A 19,924-nucleotide genomic window follows, 5' to 3' on the forward strand; every position below is an offset into this window, starting at 1 on the left:
TTTAGGACAGTAGTAGTTTATTTGTATCCAGAGGGTAGGCAGGATTTCAGTAGGCAAAGGATGAGTCACATCCTTCTTTGAGACAGATACATGGATACAGATACAAGAAGAATTCAAAGATAAAATTTCATTGATGCAAAGCATTCATAAGGGAAATTAGCATGGAAAAACAGGTTGCATGTGATTTGAAAGGACCTGTGCATCGAATCATGGGAGTCTGAATCCTCACTGTTCCCACTGGTTTGGATATACAACAAAATGATTTTTAATGGCCAAATGGTATTTTAAAAAATTAGGTTATTTGTTTTCACTGAATATGTAGTCCATTTATAATTTCTTACTCATAAAAATTCACTGTGATGCACATTCTAGTAACCATGCCCTGCTCATATCACCAATTCCTCAGGGTGAACCCATGGAATTTAAGGACTAAGGCATACAAAGACCCCTTCTGAGACCTTCCACATCTGTTGCCAGGTGGCTATGGGGCAAGAAAGTGTGCCCCTGCATGTCTACTGACATGCTTGCTTCCCCTCTTTCTTTCCAACTCAATGTCATCTTTATCTGTTGGTTTTATTTACCTGGACGTTTCTCTGTGTCCCTTGAACTCCAAGTTTTTGGTGGCTAAGGAGGAACTCTATAGAGTTTGAGAGTTCCAGCCAGCCTATCTGTCACATGGCAAGCACCCTTCAAATGCCCACCAGCAATATTTTCTAACAAATGTAAACCTCACATAAACCAACCACTGAAGAGAGATTTCAGGCTCAAGAAAGAAGCCGTCTCCAACCCCAGAAACAAGCACTCTGTGCCCTTATGTCTATGGTTTGAATGTGGGCTAGACCTGGAACTTTCTAAGCATGGACTGTGGCAAGTTTTAATCTCCAAGCTTTTCTTGGAAGCTCAAAGTTGTTTCATTGTCAAGATTCCATCTCACTTTCAACCCCGATATTTTGTAGTCTCCAATTTACAAAAAAATAGCAAAGAATAGGAGGCCTTTCATAGCAAAGACACATGTATTTCCAGTGCTGGAGGTCTCCTTAGCACCTGTCGCCTTTTACACCCTATTTGAAACCCAAAGGGAGGTAATGAGCTGTACAGGGCTCTGAGCTACCCGGGGGGCGGGATGGAGATCCCAGGTCGTATTGGAACCAGAGCTTTCTCGCAGTTTGCTGCATCTGCAGTTCAAACTGCGTGCATGGGGATTATTCAGCTAAGATCCTGCCAACCCATTAAACAAGGCTGGTGTGACAACCGGGACTTCGAGACATCTGAAAATCATTGCCAGCAGAACTGCCAAAACAACAAGAAAGAAACCCCCTCAAGCACACCATCATCTTTGCCAATCAACATGAGTGATACTCCACTGGGGAGACAGAAGACACTGTGGGCGTATCTGGGGCTGCTGCCTGTCAGGCCTGTGTTGGCGCCTCTCCCAGTGAAGCATTGTGGCAGGTACCAAAGAGATGATTTGCCCACGTGTTAAAACACACCTCACCAGGATCCTACCAACCCAGAAAAGAGGTCTGGCCCCATTTTGAAACCAGTGAGGATCCCTGGCAAATACTTTTCAGCTTTCATTTCCATTTGAACTAGTCATCAACAGTTAGTAGGTTTTATAAAGAAGACTTCATTTATAAGACAACTTCAAAGATGGGGTCTGCCCAAATTTGCATACTTTGTGACAGATTTTTTAAAAACAAGTGTTTTGATCTGATTAGTAATTTCTCGGTTCTCAGAATGGGGTCCACAAACCTGCAGCATCAGGATTACTTGGGAACTTGGGAGAAATGGAGAAACCCTAGGGGATACAGCCAGCAATCTGTGCATAACAAGCCCGCAGGTGATCCTGATGGGGCATAAATGGAAAACAGGCATTTTAACCAACCCTTGCCTCTTACCTGTACAGGGTCTCCCCAAGCTTAGGCTTCTACTTCCTACCACCATGCCTTGGGCCAGGAGTTTAAGGATATAATTGACTAATACAAGTCAGAACCCAAACAAAAGCAAATCACAGTGATTTTTTTTAAATACGTGGAAAAAAAGAATTCATGTAAAGAATTTGTGTGTATGAATCCCAGAACCAAAGATTAAGTGACTTTTTTTTCCTATAGAAAAAGCTAAGTAGTTTGAAATTAAATGGCAAGGTGACTAGGCTAAGCTAGTGAAAAACATGAAATAACCAGCATTTTAAATGTAATTCAGTAGTATTGTGTTCACTTCTATTTAATAATCTAAATTGCAGTAGTCAAGTGTTGCCAAGAGCATTTACCAGAAAGTAAAAGCAGCTTTAATGAAGAGGTAGATATTATGTGAGATTTACATATTTACAGTATGTGGAAACAGTCATATCCACAATACTTAGAATGTTCTCATCTCCCCTTGGCACTAGGTTCTGACAGATCTGGCTTCAAATGCTAGCCTCACCCACAAGATGGTCACATGGCCCCCTAGCATGTTACTTACCCTTTCTGTGCCTGAGTTTTCACATCTGTAACTAAAACTGGAATTAGAATATTTACCCCAATGTCTTACTGGGAGAATTAAATAAGACAATGCATATAAATCTTAGCATGATGCCCAATTCATCAAAAACACATTAAGAGCCTTGTAAATGAGTTTGATAATGGCATTTAAACTTTCCCCCCAACCCCAAAATAAATTTCCATTGTTTTGCTTGTTATTTTATAAAGTGTGTTGTTCATGTTATCCCATTATCATAAATCCTAATTAATGGGGTAGCCAAATGAGCTTAAAATTAAATCACAACACTGGCAGAAAAATCTGGTGTTCTGAGTAATTCTGGTGTCTGAGTTGCTCAGAAGAACATGACCTTAGGGTCCAAGAACTCTGAATTCTGTTCTCACCTCCGCCCTCCTTGACTTGCTGGGCAGCCTTAGGAAAAGCTTTTATATCTCTGGGCTTCTTTGGCAACATCTGTCAACAGTCTTCTAGTTCTGAGTCTTTTAAGACACTTAAGGAGAAAACTTGCTTCAAAAAAACCAAAGAGAAGCAGTTGCCAACTGAACAGTGGAGTCAATTGCTAAGTATCAGAACTAGAGGACATTTTAAAAATAGGAAAAATTGGTATGTTTAGCATAAAACCTGCTCTCAGGCAGTTATCAGGCAAAGATATAACATAAATCCCCCAAACTATAGGATTGAACAATTTTACACATGACTAATGCCAGTTGGAGATTTATAACTGTCATAAAAGAAATGCAAACTACTGAGATTAAAGTTGGTGAAGATAACAACCAAATGACCATTAAGAATAGTTGTTGAAAATGTTCAACATCTCTAGCAATTAGAAAAATGCAAATCAAAACTACGCAGATTCCATCTCACTCCAGTAAGAATGGTAATAATCAAAAATACAAGCAATAGTATATGTTGGTCAGGATGTGGGGAAAAAGATACACTCATACATTGCTCATGGAAATGCAAATTGATGCAACCACTATGGAAAGCAGTATGGAAATTCCTCAGATGATACAAAAATTCAACAAAATTTTCGCAAATCACGTACAAAAATATATTAAAAAGATATATGGGTTTTATCCCAGGGATGCAAGGTTGGTTCAACATCAGGAAATCAATAAATGTCATTCACCATATCAACAGACTTAAAGTCAAGAATCACATGATTATTCTGATAGATGCAGAAAAAGCATTCAATATAATACAGCACCCCTTCATGCTCAAAGCACTAGAAAAAACAGGGATAGTGGGAACATTCCTTAACATTATAAAGGCCATCTACGCTAAGCCCATGGCCCAATATCATTCTAAATGGTGACAAACTGAAAGCATTCCCCCTAAAAACTGGAACAAGGCAGGGATGCCCTCTTTCACCACTTCTATTCAACATCATCCTTGAAACTCTAGCCAGAGCAATTAGACAAACCAAAGAAATTAAAGGGATACAAATAGGAAAAGAAGAACTCAAACTATCCCTGTTGGCTGATGACATGATTATATATTTAGAGGAACCCGGAAATTCCACCAGAAAACTCTTAGAACTCATAAGTGAATTCAGTAAAGTTACAAGATCAATGCTCATAAGTCCCATGCATTTTTATACATAAGTGATGAATCTTCAGAAAGAGAAGTTAGGAAAACTACCCCATTCACAATACCCTCGAAAACAATAAAATACTTGGGAATCAATCTCACAAAAGAGGTGAAAGACTTCTACAATGAGAATTACAGAACACTAAAGAAGGAAATTAAAGAAAACCTTAGAAGATGGAAAGATCTCCCATGTTCTTGGATAGGAAGAATTAATATTCTCAAAATGGCCATACTACCAAAAGTGCTATACAGATTCAATGCAATTCCAATTAAAATCTCAATGATGTACCTTACGGAAATAGAGCAAGCAATTATGAAATTCATCTGGAAGAATAAGAAACCCAGAATAGCTAAAGCAATCCTTAGCAGAAAGAGCGAAGCAAGGGGTATCGCAATACCAGATCTTCAACTCTATGACAAAGCAATAGTAACAAAAATGGCATGGTATTGGTACCAAAATAGACAGGTAGATCAATGGTACAGAATAGAGGACATGGACACAAACCCAAATAAATACAATTTCTCATACTAGACAAAGGGGCCAAAAATATGCAATGGAGAAAAGATAGCCTCTTCAACAAATGGTGCTGGGAAAACTGGAAATCCATATGCAACAGAATGAAATTAAACCCCTATCTCTCACCCTGCAAAAAACTCAATTCAAAATGGATCAAGGACCTTGGAATCAGACCAGAGACCCTGCATCTTATAGAAGAAAAATTAGGTCCAAATCTTCAACATGTTAGCTTAGGATCAGATTTCCTTAACAGGACTCCCATAGCACAAGAAATAAAAGCAAGAATCAATAACTGGGATAGATTCAAACTAAAAAGCTTTCTCTCAGTAAAGGAAACTATCAGCAATGTAAAGAGAAAGCCTACAGAGTGGGAGAAAATCTTTGCCACTCATACTTCAGATAGAGCACTAATTTCCGGAATATATAAAGAACTCAAAAAACTCTACACCAAGAATACAAATAATCCAACCAACAAATGGGCTAAGGAAATGAACAGACACTTCACAGAAGATCTACAAGCAATCAACAGATATATGAAAAAATGTTCAACATCTCTAGTAATAAGAGAAATGCAAATCAAAACTACCCTAAGATTCCATCTCACCCCAATTAGAATGGTGATTATCAAGAACACAAGCAACAATAGGTGTTGGCAAGGATGTGGGGAAAAAGGTACACTCATACATTGCTGGTGGGGTTGCAAATTAGTGCAGCCACTCTGGAAAGCAGTATGGAGATTCCTCAGAAAGCTTGGAATGGAACCACCATTTGACCCAGCTATCCCACTCCTTGGCCTATACCCAAAGGACTTAAAATCAGCATACTACAGAGATATAGCCACATCAATGTTCATAGCTGCTTAATTCACAATAGCCAGATTGTGGAACCAACCTAGATGTCTTTCAATTGATGAATGGATAAAGAAACTGTGGCATATATATACGATGGAATATTACTCCGCCATGAAGAATGATAAAATTATGGCATTTGCAGGCAAATGGATGAAATTGGAGAATATCATGCTAAGTGAGATAAGCCAATCTCAAAAAACCAAAGGACGAACGATCTCACTGATAAGCGGATGATAACACATAATGGGGGGTGGGAGGGGTTAGGGTTAGGGAGGGGGGCAAGAATGGAGGAAGGAAGGACTGTATAGAGGGAAAAGAAGGGTGGGAGAGGTGGGGGGAAGTGAAAAAATAACAGAATGAATCAAACAACCTTACCCTATGTAAATGTATGATTACACAAATGGTATGCCTTTACTCCATGTACAAACAGAGAATCAACATGTATCCCATTTGTTTACAATAAAAAAAAATTCCTCAGAAAATTTGTAATGGAACCACCAATTGATCCAGCTATCTCACTCCTGGGTTTATACCCAAATGACTTAAAAATCAATATACTACAGTGATACAACCACATCAATGTTATAGCAGCTCAGTTCATAATAGCTCAAGTATGGGCACCAACCTAAGTGCCCGTCAACAGATGAATGGATAAAGAAAATGTGGTGTATATATATGTGATGGAATATTACCCAACCATAAAGAAGAATGAAATTATGGCATTTACCAGTAAATGGATAGAACTGCAGAATATTGTGCTAAGCGAAATAAGCCAATCCCAAAGAACCAAAGGCTGGGTGTTTTCTCTGATATGCAGATGCTTATTCACAATAAGGGGGTGGGGAGAATAATGGTATTTTGGACTAGACAGAGGGGAGGGAGGGGAGGGGACATGGGGGTCAGAGTGATAGTAAAATGAATCCGACATTATTTCCCAGACATTATTACATATATGTCGCATGTGCATATATGATTACATGGCCTGTGTAACTCTACATCATGTACAAGAATGAGAAGATATACTCCATTTATGTATGATGGGTCAAAATGTTTCTAAGGTCATGTATAACTAATTAGAACAAAAATTTTTTAAAAAAGCAAAAAGTTCTGGTATGTTCATTAAAAAAAACAAACCAGTCATCAAAGTCTGCTGCCACATAGGGAGGGAAGAACCAGCAGCTCGGAGAATGCAGGACGAGCGATGGTCACAGAGGTCCTTCCTGTTGCTTTTAGGACACCGCATGCAGCTTTGACGGGCGTTTTCTTTTTGTTCTTTGCTGACGTGGGCTGCTTCTTTTCAGCTGCCATGTGAAGACCAGATCATCCTCCTCAAAGGCTGCTGCATGGAGATCATGTCTCTTCGCGCTGCCGTGCGCTACGACCCAGAGAGTGAGACTCTGACCCTGAATGGGGAAATGGCAGTGACACGGGGCCAGTTGAAAAACGGGGGTCTCGGGGTGGTGTCAGATGCCATCTTTGACCTGGGCATGTCTCTGTCATCTTTCAACCTGGATGACACCGAAGTAGCCCTCCTTCAGGCCGTCCTACTAATGTCCTCAGGTGAGCGCGCCTAGACTCATTTGTGGGTGGACAAGGAGTTTAGCTTGCTGTTGCCAATTCGGATCACTTGAAGAGTCTTCAGTCCCCCTTCGATCACGGGTTTGCCAATGGGCTGAATGAAGGCAACAACCATCAGATAATTTTTGTAATTTCCCAGGGTAGTGGGGGTGGGGGGACCCAAAGGTATAAAGACTGTCAGCCAGGCATGATGGTGCACACATATACCAGCAGCCCAGGAGGCTGGGGCAGGAGTATCCCAAGTTCAAGGCCAGCCTCAGCAAGTTAGCAAGACCCTATGGCAAAATAAAAAGAATTAGGGATAGGGCTCAGTGGTTAAACAGGCCTGGGTTCAACCCCCCCGCCCCAACAAAAGAGAGAGAGAGAGAAAGAGAGAGAGAGATACTATGAATTGACCACCTTCAGCAGACATCACCCATTTGGCCTCCATTTCTGTGTACACAAGACATGGATGTGAGTGACCAGATCATTCTTTGTTAGGCTGTGTGTGTGTGGAAACCATATGTGAGAATCAGAACTTGCTCCCAGGGGTGAGGGTATTGAACAATGCAGACATCTTTTTCTTCAGGGACCATGTCATAATAAATACAGAACATATCATTACTTAAGGGAAGCTCCTCTTTAAAGGTGGTTTCGGACTCATCCTCTGCATTTGCAGAGCAACCAAGTTAGCTCTGCTTTAGCATCTGCCCCTCAGCACTGTAACTATCTCCTTAACTTGCCCGTGTCTCCATCTGAACCGTTTATCTTTTGAGGACATGGCACCTAGGCCAGGTTGTAGCATTCAAGAAATGTGTACTGCATAAATGGCTGAATATATGGGTAACATCTGAGATTTATCCCTATGCAAAGGAAAAACAGTATAGCCAACCCTCTTTATCCTCAGTTCCAAATGTACAGATTCAATCAACACGTGGAAAATTTGGGATGGGGGGAGGATTGCATCTGAATACATACAGACTTGTTTCTTGTCATTATTCACTAAACAATAGTGTAATAACTACATAGCGTTTGCATTGCCTTAGATATTATAAATAATCTAGAGATGATTTAAAGTATACAGAAGGATGTGCATAGTTTATGTTCAAATACTATACTATTTTATAATGAAGGTCTTGAGTTCCCTCAGATTTGGGTATCTGCAGGGTCTTGGAACCAATTCCCCATCCTCATGTGTACTGAGGGACAATTTTACATATATAAAATATGTAATTTTATGTAGATATAACTTTTTTATATAGATATAATTGCCATATATATGGGGGGTTGGTACTATACATAGTTTCAGGTATCTATTGGGTCTTAGAACATCGCCCCATGGATAAGGGGGGGGACTATTTAATATAGGAAAGGAAGTTGTGGTTTATTATAGCTCATAAACAACTTTAAATTAGAGATTGTGTTTCTTTATATTCAAGGGACTTTCTTACTATCCAGCAGTTTTCTGGCCTCCAGGCCTCCGCGATGTCCCCAGTCTCTTCTCAGATCTCTCCCCCACATGTCTATGCTAGTCCTCTCCTCTCCCCCAGGGATCACTTCCCTCATTATGCAGTGGTCAGCTATTGTGCCCTAGGAGGGAGGTGTCACCTCTCACACCCAAGGAGGCGATTCCTCTAGGCTAGAGGTGTTCACCTGAACAGAGTGCTGCCACCCCCCTGTAATAGGGTCCCTGGCACCATGGAGTTCATGCTGCATCCTGGCTCATTCCTGGGAGTTGAAAAGACCTCAGATCTGTCCACCTCTCACTCTGAAGTTAGCTGGAGGCAGTGGTGTTTGCCATCAAACCCAGCAACTGGGGAGGCCAAAGCAGGAAGACCAAAAGTTCAAGGCCAGCCTGGACCACTTATGGAGACTCTGTCTCTGAAAACAAATAGGGCTGGGGATATACCTCAGTGATAAAGCACCCCTAGGTTCAATCCCCAGTGCCCAGTGCCCTCCCCGCCCCAAAAAAAAAAAATTAATAGCCACATTCTTCCTTCCCCTCAGATCGTCCAGGGCTCGCCTGTGTTGAAAGAATAGAGAAATACCAAGATAGTTTCCTGCTGGCCTTTGAACACTATATCAATTACCGGAAACACCACGTGACACACTTCTGGCCAAAACTCCTGATGAAGGTGACCGACCTGCGCATGATCGGAGCCTGCCACGCCAGCCGCTTCCTGCACATGAAGGTGGAGTGCCCCACGGAACTCTTCCCGCCTCTCTTCTTGGAAGTGTTCGAGGATTAGACGGACTGGATTCGTTCTCATGATTCCTACAGCACTACTGGGTGTCATTTCATTCCATTGCCTAGCTCTTTTGTTTGTCTGTTTGTTTCTTCGTGTTGGGAGGGATCGTTTGGGGGGAAGGGAGGTGGTCCTCGGCAGAGACAGGGATGGAATTGCCCCTTGAATGCGGGTCCTTGTAACTATTGCATTTTGTTCCCCGGTCCTTCCATGTGAATGCTTTGGCGGTTTTACAGTTGTGGAGGCGGGGTGGGGGGACAATCATCACTTCACCAGCACCCAGCCATCACCAGCTCCCACCTGTCCCTGGTCAGAGACTCGAGCTAGCCAGATGGCACTGCAGAAGAGTAAAGAAGCCTTAAAACCAAGATAATGCAGTCATTGTGAGCCAATCCCGATTTTTGCAGGGCTCAAGGTAGCAGAGCACAAACCACCTTTGGTTAGATGTGGCTTTCAGCTTTTTAGGGAAAGAATCAAACTGATTTTTCGTCTATTTGAGAGCATGCTGTTTCCGGTACTCCCAGGCTCTCCTACCCGCATCACTTGGACTGTACAGAAATACAGGTGTCCTAAAATCAGCTGTTTTCAACATTTTTGTAACCTTATGATATAATTCCAAGTTATACAGGCAATAGAACTCAAAGATGTGCAGGCATTTGACTGATTGAGGCCACGAGGAAAATCATCTTCTTGAGTGAGCCCAAAGACATTGGTATTCTTCACCAATGTTAGTGACTCTGCAGTTTTCAAAAATTCACTCAGGATTACCTCATGGTAGGAAGACCTCTCTACGACTTAGGATCATAGAACATTCCCACAGAAATTAAACCTGTTTACAGGGTGTCGTCATTTTTCAGTGGCATCTGATCTGCCATCTCCCAAGCTCCTTAAGTTGTTTATCCTGGCTGCATCTTTGCTGAGTTGACCACAGATTTCCCTATGGATCAAGTCTTCTAATCACGGAGAGATAAGCCAAAATTTGAGTCTGGTTTGGAGAATTCCAAGGAGAGATTAGCACTGTTGAATTCCAAGTTGAAGGAAATCCAGTATTCGTGTACTGGTGACTTGGGAATGCTTCCTTCTAGTTCTAAATCCTTGAGAGCTTTTCCTTATTCACAAATATTCCCTAATTTCTTTTCCCTCATGACTCTGAGGCACTAAATAGCTCAGCTCTCCCTAAATAAGACTGGTCCTATCCCCTTTATAGCACTATTTTGACAGCTATTCGGCAGAAAACCCCTGCGGGTCACATACACTGTCACCTTCCCTGCCCAACCTCCCTCTCAGATGACCATCATGGAGTAGATGTGCCCAGTAAACAGTGATACCTCATCACTTCAGCGTCAGAAAATGGGAAAAGAATGTACCCATGCAATTGAATGTATCTCATTCTTCACTGGCATAGTAGATATAAACTTCCTTTGCCTGCCTTTTACTGCCTTATCCTGGAAATATTGGGGAAAATAAGCCATATCCGTGAGATTTACCTAAAAACCAAGGAATGAAAGTCACTGTGAAAACCAAGTGGACTCATTTTCTTTAGGTTTGGTGGAGCAGAAGTCAGGGTACCTGAGTTCTGGTTTGTGCTCTGTTAGCTGGTGGTTTCTGGACCTTAGGTCTTAGTTTTCTTATCTGGTAAATAAGACATGACCTCCTAAATCCTCACCTTCCATATTGTATGAATTTCTAGGGGTGAGGGTGGAATTTGGTTCTTTGGTTTCTTTCATAATCAAATTTCAAGCTTTATTAGACAAAAAGTATGGCCCATTAGCAGTTAAGGGATGCATGTTTGATATTAATGTTGAATAAGAATTTCCACAATGCTAGTCAACAATTTAGAGGAAGACAGAATGACCTCGGAGAAAAAAGAGGAACAGCACTGAAAATCCCCAGCAGGATTAGAAATAATCTGGGGGGGGGGGGGGGGGGCGGGGGGGATCCTATTTTTGATGTGCTAAAGCAATTACACTGGCTTCTAGGAAAATATTGCCATGGTACTTATTAATCAGATATAGGAAGTGGATCAAGAGATTAAAATATAAGCATGAAATTGTTAGGCAGATTACCTGCTTTGATATTATCTACAGAGTTGGTTTGGGTTTTGGTTTTCCTAGCCAGCCTCTAGCCAGTCTCCAGCCAGTCTCCTTACTTGCTTGCCTTGCCAACATCTCAGCAAGCAAGATGAGATGCTCTTGACTCCCTCTGTTGACTCTCCCTTGGGAACTCTCTGCAAAATGAACAGCCACCTCTAACTCCAGAGTAACAGAGAAGACTACTGGGTGGGGCAAATTTTCTTTCCAAAAGTACTAAGAGAATTCCAAGCAGTGAGCTACTAGACAGGCTCATGAATTCTAGAGCATCAGATTTTCCAGGGAATGTTTCCTCAAATTGTTTGACAGATTGCCCAGGACATCAGACACCCACATGCTAATGTCAATGCAGAGCCTGCTATCAAGCTATACCAGAATGCTTTGGGGGTTAACCATGATTGGGCATTGTTCAGTGGCAGCAATCCAGCTAGCCCCAAGCAGAGAAATGTTTGAACTCCCACTTCTTAAATGACTGCCTTACACAGGCAAAACCCTGGTCTAGCTGCCCTGTTGAAGGCTGAACACTTCATACTAAGTAAGATAAGCTCACAGTACTTCAAGTTGAAGAGAAGATTTAAGGACTCAAAGGATCATGACCCTGGAGGTCAGAGCACCTAAACTCATTCCTTCTGAAACTGATAGAGGTACTTATCTCAAGACTCCATCTCAAAAAGCTTGATTGGGAGGGATTTGCTGGGGATTTCTTTATTTTTTTTTAAAACATTTCTCCTTATATTGTTCGATTTTCAAATCAAGTATGGACCTGATGGAAATGGCCTTCACCCCTGCCCCCCACAGTGGGGAGACATTCCAGGAGAGCAGAACACACCCACACCGCGGAGATTCCTACGTAAAAGTCACTCACCATTAGGGACAGTAGGCACAGGTGCGCATCAGCACGCGCATGTGTCCATATGTGTGCGTGTTTGTAACCCTCAAGTGTACTTTGCTCTTCGATTTAGACATGCAGTCCTTCCAGAAACAGTGGGGGAAAAAAACAAGAGCTTTCCTTCTTTATGATTCTGCTCAAAACACCACGTGCCGCCTCAGAGCTTTTTCTAGTCAAATGAGCCTCAGTCCTCAATGACGCGCTTGACGTGTTGACGCTCAGCCCAGCAATGTCCCCTCACTTGGGCCCCGAGGGACAGCTCAGCCTGCAGTGCAATCACCTGGAGGGCTGCCAGGCTCGGCTCTGCCCCTGCAGCCCGTTCCCATTGCTCCTCCGTGAACAGGTGTACAGCCTCGGCCCCTCCTCGACACTAAGCCCCCAGACTCAGCCTCCACGGAACTGCTGAGCACCCTCAAAGCATGTCCTCGTCAGCGATACATTTTTATTCTATGGAACTCTAACCTATTCGTGTCATATTGACCTTTTGCTGCATGAGTCATAAATTATGAAATCGGTCTTATGGTTTTTGAAACGTAGCCAGCATTTGTAAGGCTAAACCTTTTTCAAGAACTTAATATAAGTGAATAACCAAGCCACAGCTCCTCCAAAGGAGAGCGATGACACATTTGAATCTCTTTGCCCTTTCCAACAGCGATGGCATCAGGTTCTAAAATAAGCTCATAATTTTTCCTGTTATTTTAATAATATGGAAATATTAGCATAGTGTTTCTTTTCATAGTGATAGACTATAATCCATATTTAAATTTTATAGAGAAGAAATTTTATTGTACTGTGATGTAGATATTTATTATCCAGGTAAGGATTTGCCCGGTGTGTATTTTTTACAATTGAAACATTTTACTTTAATCTTTAAAAAAAAAAAAAAAAAAAATTAAAAACACACACACACACAAAAAAAACCAGACTAAGGGGAAAAAAGGTTTGGCCTTATCACAGAATTTTTACTGTGCTGTATAAATGTTTGCAAATGCAAAAAGTGTGCATTTCTAGTGTGTTTCCACATTAATTAATGCCGCCTTCAAGAGCAATATCGTGCAGGTAATACGCTGTTTGTGGCTTTCTGTTGCACAGTTAAAGCTGACCCACCTTATGCACAAGACAATCAAATAAATCTGTCCTCCTCAGGATGCAGATAATACTCATGTGAATTATGGAGCACAATGTAAGACAAAAGACGACTTTTTACACATATATTGTTGATCTGGAAATTATCAGGGCATGAATGCATTCACAGGACTTCATCCCACGTCTTTCTTTCCATTCTTCCTTATGAACTTGGCATTTTTAAATTCATCATAGAGTCAAATTAGTTCTCCATGCTTTCTTCAGAGAAAACACTTTTCCCCCATAACGTTTTCATGCCCTGATAATCAGAAAAATGCTACAGAATAGAAAAAGAACAGTCATTGGAAGATACGTGTTTTGCAAACAGTGTTAAGTGATATTGCTAGATTGATAATATTTTTCTCAGCCTAAAACTGTTGAAATCTGTGATCAAAATGTTTTAAACTATCCAAAAAGAAAATTTGTATATTTGGGAAAAATGGATTTTTACATAGCTTTTGTATGCAAATATTAAATTGTAATTATGAATATAGTGGGCATAGATAAACTCATAAGCTTAAATTCTAAAAAAGAGAAAAAGAAAAAAAACAGAAAAAGCTTATAATGGACATATTTTCCGGCCTCTTTCTTTAAATAGTATTAGTTTCTAAATAAGCACAGAGTTGCCTACTCTTCTTACTTCAGCTGTTGCCAATGGGAGGGAAACAGGGATGCAAGGGACACTTGTTTCATAAACATTTATAGAATAAGCAAATGTACTTGGGAAGAAAGTATGTGGGGGGCATTGGGGGCGAGTGGGCTTGTGAAAGGCTGTTGGGGTTACCTCTTTGGAAGGTCACAGAGACACAAGGAGAAGGAAAGAGCTAGTTTTGCAACTCTGTTCATTCTGTCATCTCAAAGTGTTCCAGAATATTGTTAATGGAATAATACAGCAGCTACCGACATATACCTCAATTCCCATTTCCCATTGTGAAAAAGGACCAAAAGCTAAGTCAAACTGGCTTAAACATAAAAAGAGTTATTGATTTTAGTGGTCTGGGCCATCGAGGGATATGATGCTTTCAGGCGTGCTGGGCCTGGATGCTCACTCCAGAGTGTCAGAAAGCTCCTCTCTTGGCCATTTCCTTCATGTAGGCTTCATGTTCACATAGCCTTTACCTGATGCTGGCCGCTAGTAGCTGCAGGATTAGCCTTATAGCTCCGGACAGAGTGGAGTTTCTGATCTCCAACAATTCCATTGAAAATCCTGAGCCTAACTCTTCCTGGGCCCAAATTGAATCATGTGCCCTTTCTAAGCCAATCACTATGGTTAGGAGGACTGATGAGCTAAATTGCTTAATCCCTTGAAATCCTAGAACTGGGTGGGGGAAAGGAGGGGTAATGAGCCTTATCTAAACTGTGGACTGAGAACTAAGGGATGAGTCCTCAAAGAAAATTCTAAGTCTTGCTGCTATCAGAAAAGGAAGCAAAAGAAAAAATATCCACCCCAAAATTTGAGTTTGAAAAGCGTATTCATTTTCAATGCAGTAATGGCATTTCCTAAACATAAGATGGTCTATACAGGGCAGGTAAGATGGAGGAAGCATCCAGACCCAGCTGTGCCTGAAGGTGTCATATCCCTAAATTTTCCAGACTATTAAAAAAACTTCAAAACCTGCAAGGATCTAATACTAGGTCCCCTCCAGCCCACAAATTCTTGAAGTTATCCCAAGAAAGGAAATGGTCACTCAAGTTCCAAAGAGAATCAGTCACAAAGCTCAATAAACAACTAAACCCATATTTCACTGTATCATGAATTTGTCAATATAGAGGCTTTTAATGCCAACAGTTCATGGAAATTAATAGTCCACTTGTGCATTTTCTTGCAGTAGCAGAAACAAATACATATAAACTAATCATGTAATTATACATACTATGTTTTTTTCTTTTAGATGGTTCAAGGGCAAGAATTTTTCTGGATGAATATATATTCACACATATAAATATATATATGAAAATTTTATAAGATGCCATTGAAAATTTTTCACTTTTCCATACAAAATTTGACTTGGTTCAAAGGTTGCAAAGATTTTTGGAAACAACACACATGAAAGATGAAGGAAGATGCCTTCTTTCAGAACAAACCAATAACATCCTATTTTAACTTCCTTATGCAGAATACTAATCGCAATGAGAGAGGCTGATGCATACAGAATAAACCACCTTTAAATTAACAAGTTAGAAAATTCTTGTGTCCACAAATGGGTAAAGATAAGAAAAACACCTTTCAGTTTTACTGTAGTACCAGAAAGATTCGGTACCCTTATTGGTCACAGATATGTGAGTAGATGTGAATTCTAAGGATCTTACAGTTTTTCTAATGGACATTTTTAGCCCTGAGCAGACCTATTAGCATTTCTTTCCACTACCCAAAGTCAAAGTCTAGAGAAAGTCTTTGTAACAATAAATTCTATCAAAAGATAAAGAACCTGAGGCTATCAAGGGTCAGACATTGCTAAAGGAACTGCCTGTGAGAATCTTGCTGAACATTCCAAAAAAAAAACAAAATCCACCTCCATTTTCCCCAGCACTTTGACACAATAGCACTCATCAGTTACCACTTAGGAGTCCCAGCAACCACCCCAAAGAATGTGCTGTGTATTTGTACTACCTCCCAGTTATTCCCTATCATGTTACATGAGTATGTAATAATGGCCCACCATGCAGTGAACCCCAACTCTATACCAGGAGTCATGCTAGACTATTTACCTTCCCTCTAATCTCCAACTAGAAAACAGGTGCTAATTTTCTCATGTGACAATGGGGCAATGGAAAGCCAGTGTAAGCAACTCATCCAAGATCACACTGTTGACAAGGGTCAGAGTCCATGGGTTGTAAGACCTATGTTGTTTTTCCAACCTGTGCTAATAAGATCAGGGTAAAAACCTTAGCCCTGAAGAACAAACAGGCAACTCTGCTTTGGAAATGTTTACCACTCCCTTTGCTAAAGATTCACCTACACGAATGCAAAAAACCATGTACTGCCTGATTCTCTCAGTTGTGTCCATTGCAAAACCATTCATTGTTGTTGCAACAGCACAAGTAATTTCTCTTTATAGGGCATATTGATAATCCAGCTGGCTTCAGTCTAACAAGTCGGTTTTTATTTTGCTAAGCATTTGAGCATCATGACTGGGGAGAGCCAAATGGCTCTGTATGATAAGAGAAGAATTGACAGCAATGAAGGTGAGGGCACAGGACAGCAAGAAACAAGCCAACGAGATGCAAGAGGCACTTGTGTTTCAAGATGTGACATCATGCTATAACACTTTTGACTGTAGCTGATCAAATTGTTAGCAAATGCATGGGGCAGACACATCTCTTATAGAAACAAATGAAAAGAGACATTCGGATAGTACGGAAAACCGCTGCTTCTTAGCCTGGGTCGCTTCAAGCGGCTCAGCGCCGCTTCTTGCTCTTTCGGCCCCACCAGCGGGACAAAAACACATACTCTTCAGAAGTTCATGAAGCAGCTTCCCCTCTATTCAGATAACACCCTCAATATATAAGCAGTCTCATGCATAAGCAATTGTAACCAGATATGTCCATCCAATCCTGTTAAAGGTCAAGCGATCACTCACTCAAGCATACATGTAAAGTATATCTGTCCACGCTCTAGGCGGCTGAACTGATTATCATACAGCCAATTGTAAGCGCATTCTGCCTTTCTCCAGGCATAATCAGGACGCCGTTTGCTCTCTGCCAGTCACCATCTTTAGATGCACATGGCGTAACCCTGGGCCCTGGGTCTCGCCCGCCACAGATAGCATGTTAATATAGAAAAGGAAAACCCCAAACCAAAGGGGGTCTTAATAATATAATTCTCTTACAGTTCACGGGAGGGAGCAAGTTTATCTAATTTCGAAGACTTCTAAGTTTTTTAAAACAGTTTCACGTAGTTCAGAAGTGAGGGCTATAGCTGACATCTGGTGGATACATTTATTTAACACTGCACATAGACACGAGAATAAATTAGTAAATCGAAGGCCCTTGCAAAATTTTCCACAGCAAGGTAATAAGAACCTTTCTTACCCAATTTTCACTCTCACTTGGAATTAAAAGAAGACAGCAAAAATCTCAAAATATTTTAGAAAATGCTTATGACTAGACACTTGCAACATCTGAAATGTCACAGAATTAACATCAGGAATATACAGATAGGTTTTGCACATCAAAAAGAAAAGCACATAGAATGCTAGAGGGAAACAGGATGTTCATGGAAAGAGAATCCCAAATGGATAAGAACTACATGAATAGATTCCCCACTTCACAAGTAATCAGCAACATGAAAATTGACACCACTTCACACTCAAGCTACGCAGATAGAAAAATATCAAGCATGTAAGATGAGGACCCCCATCTTCTGCTAGTGAGAGGATGAACCAGTCAGCCCATCTTTCCTATAAGCACTGATACTAAAACCAGGATTCCTGTTCTGGGAGCATACCCCAAACTCTTACACAGACCTAGAGGCATGGGCCTCCCTGCACCACAGGCTGCAATATCAGAAAGTACAACTCAGGCCAAGGAAGAAGGGAACACAGACCAGGGGGTGGGGGGCAACACTGAGTGATCAGCTACCTCCCTGGAAATCTCAGCAGCACCAAAAGCATTGAAATAGACCTACATGCTGAAATACCAGTTTTTTGGAACACTGTTTTTGTAAACTACACACAGTTCTATTTTTTTTTTTTTTTTTGTAAATCGCAAAAAAAATATGAAGAAACACTATATATTTTGCATGAAAACATGCACAACCAAGCACACATTCCAAGCGCATTAGATTGGACAACTCTGTGGAACAGACAAGGCTAAAACTGAAATAAAACAAAGGCCGTGACAGGCTAATGGTGATAGCTATCATGAAACGGAGTGATTATCTCAGTCCCTGCACCTGAGCCCTCCCACCAAAACTGCCAGGTGTGAACCATCTCTTTACTACCTCTTCCCTGATGTTGTAGAATTTCCCACATGATAGTAGTCATTCAATGATTGGTAATGGCATCCTTGTGGGACACACAATCTCAGTCAGAAAGAAGAAAACAAAGATGGCCAGGAAATGACCATGGGAAAAAAAGCAAGAAAGGCGGAGACGATCCTGGTTAATAAATGGTCTTTAATTCTTTGTCAGAATTAACAAAAAAAAAAAAAGGCACAAGCAGAGATTTATTTAGGAAAGCAAGGACTACATACTCAAAGGGAAAGGGAGTGTGTGAGCTATCTTGAGAGTGAGAAGAAACACTTTGGTCCTAATATCTGTAGGGACAGTAGATAAGGGCTGAACCAGAGGTGGAGTCAGGCTGGGGTGCTGCAATTCCTCACAAGGTTTTCCTTGTGTTTGTGTGTCACTCTCGCATCAGGGTACTTTGCAGGATCTATTTTTGCAATCAACAACATGGGACATGAAATTCCAATATATAAAAGGCTCTAGTTCTAAAGTCTGCCCAATCACCCCAATGTCCCCAAGGCAAATGTATCTCTAGGGATCGCTAAGTCTCCATCAAATTTCTGGAAACCTCTGATCTGGAAATTCCTGCACTTAAAAACAAATTCTGGAATGATGAGTGAGTGAGCCAACTTTATTTATAGGTGCAGGATAAAGCCCCTAATTCTCAATGTAATTGACAATCCAGAGGGGCCCTGAATCTTAGTCATCAGGAACAAGAAGAGGCAAACTTGAGGGATGGTCTTTTGCTTCCACTACTCCTGCCTTATCCTCTATAGCAAACTAACAAGTGTCTTCATTTTATGAGCCTGAATCTGAATGTTGAATTGGTTTGTGTCATGTAGGTGGGTTCAACAAGCTTTTCCTAGTTCCTCTAATTCAGGGGGCTTATAAACCAGGACCCAACCATTTCATGTGGGGAATGATCCAAGGAATTAGGAACAGCTAGCCTATAGCAGACTTGAGAAGGAATTCTAGATCATACCCAAGCTAGCTTCCAGGTAAAATAGGAGTTCGTTCTGTGTGGCTTCCAAAGAGTATGGCCAGGGTGAGTGGATGGAAACCACGCAGAAGTCAAGATCAGCTCACCAAAAGGAAGAAGAGTGTGACCTTTGCTTTCTACACATGGAAATAGAGAGCTCCCCATCACTCATGGTGTTCAAGCAAAGACTAAGCTATTATCTGACTATGTGATTACAAGAATGCTAGAATCTCAAAACAAAGGACCTCTTCATATAAACCAGCCCCAGGTCACATGATGACTGTGTCCGAGAGGGGGCCTTCTCCCTGCACTTGCTGTTCCTGCTGCTACCCTCTTGTGTTCTCCACAAGGAAACATGTGAGATGAACCTCTGAAGGATCTGACTTCTGGTGCCATTTACTTTGAATGTACAATTATTCTCTGCAACAGCAGATGAGCCAGAAAAATAAAGTCTACCATCTGTCTCTCCAGGTTGTTGTTGTTATTTTTTTAAACAATCATCCTACAGCTCCTGAGAAAACCTTCTCTGGACTACCATGAATCAGATCAGCTTATTTGAAACCATTACCAGAAAGAATGTTGTGCCAGATCATTGATGTGCACAGATAACTCTAAAATGAGAACGAAAGTACAGCAAATAAATTCTAGGAT

General features: G+C 41.1%; 2 protein-coding genes across 6 annotated transcripts in view; one reads left to right on the plus strand and one right to left on the minus strand.

Annotated features, from left to right (window-relative positions):
• THRB (thyroid hormone receptor beta) overlaps window positions 1-9,279 on the plus strand; it is a 371,634-nt gene extending 362,355 nt beyond the window's left edge. For all 5 annotated transcript variants that reach the window (XM_079114289.1, XM_079114287.1, XM_079114288.1 and 2 more), the window contains 2 exons: window positions 6,741-6,999; window positions 9,004-9,279. In XM_079114289.1, coding sequence (XP_078970415.1) covers window positions 6,741-6,999; window positions 9,004-9,245 — 501 coding nt within the window. In that variant the 3' untranslated portion in view covers window positions 9,246-9,279. The remainder of the gene's footprint in view (window positions 1-6,740; window positions 7,000-9,003) is intronic.
• LOC306646007 (ubiquitin-conjugating enzyme E2 E1) overlaps window positions 1-19,924 on the minus strand; it is a 333,994-nt gene that overhangs the window by 17,198 nt on the left and 296,872 nt on the right. The gene's annotated exons all lie outside the window — the stretch shown is intronic.

Source organism: Sciurus vulgaris (assembly GCF_902686455.1).
Source record: "Sciurus vulgaris genome assembly, chromosome: 16".
Taxonomy (NCBI): Eukaryota; Metazoa; Chordata; class Mammalia; order Rodentia; family Sciuridae; genus Sciurus; species Sciurus vulgaris.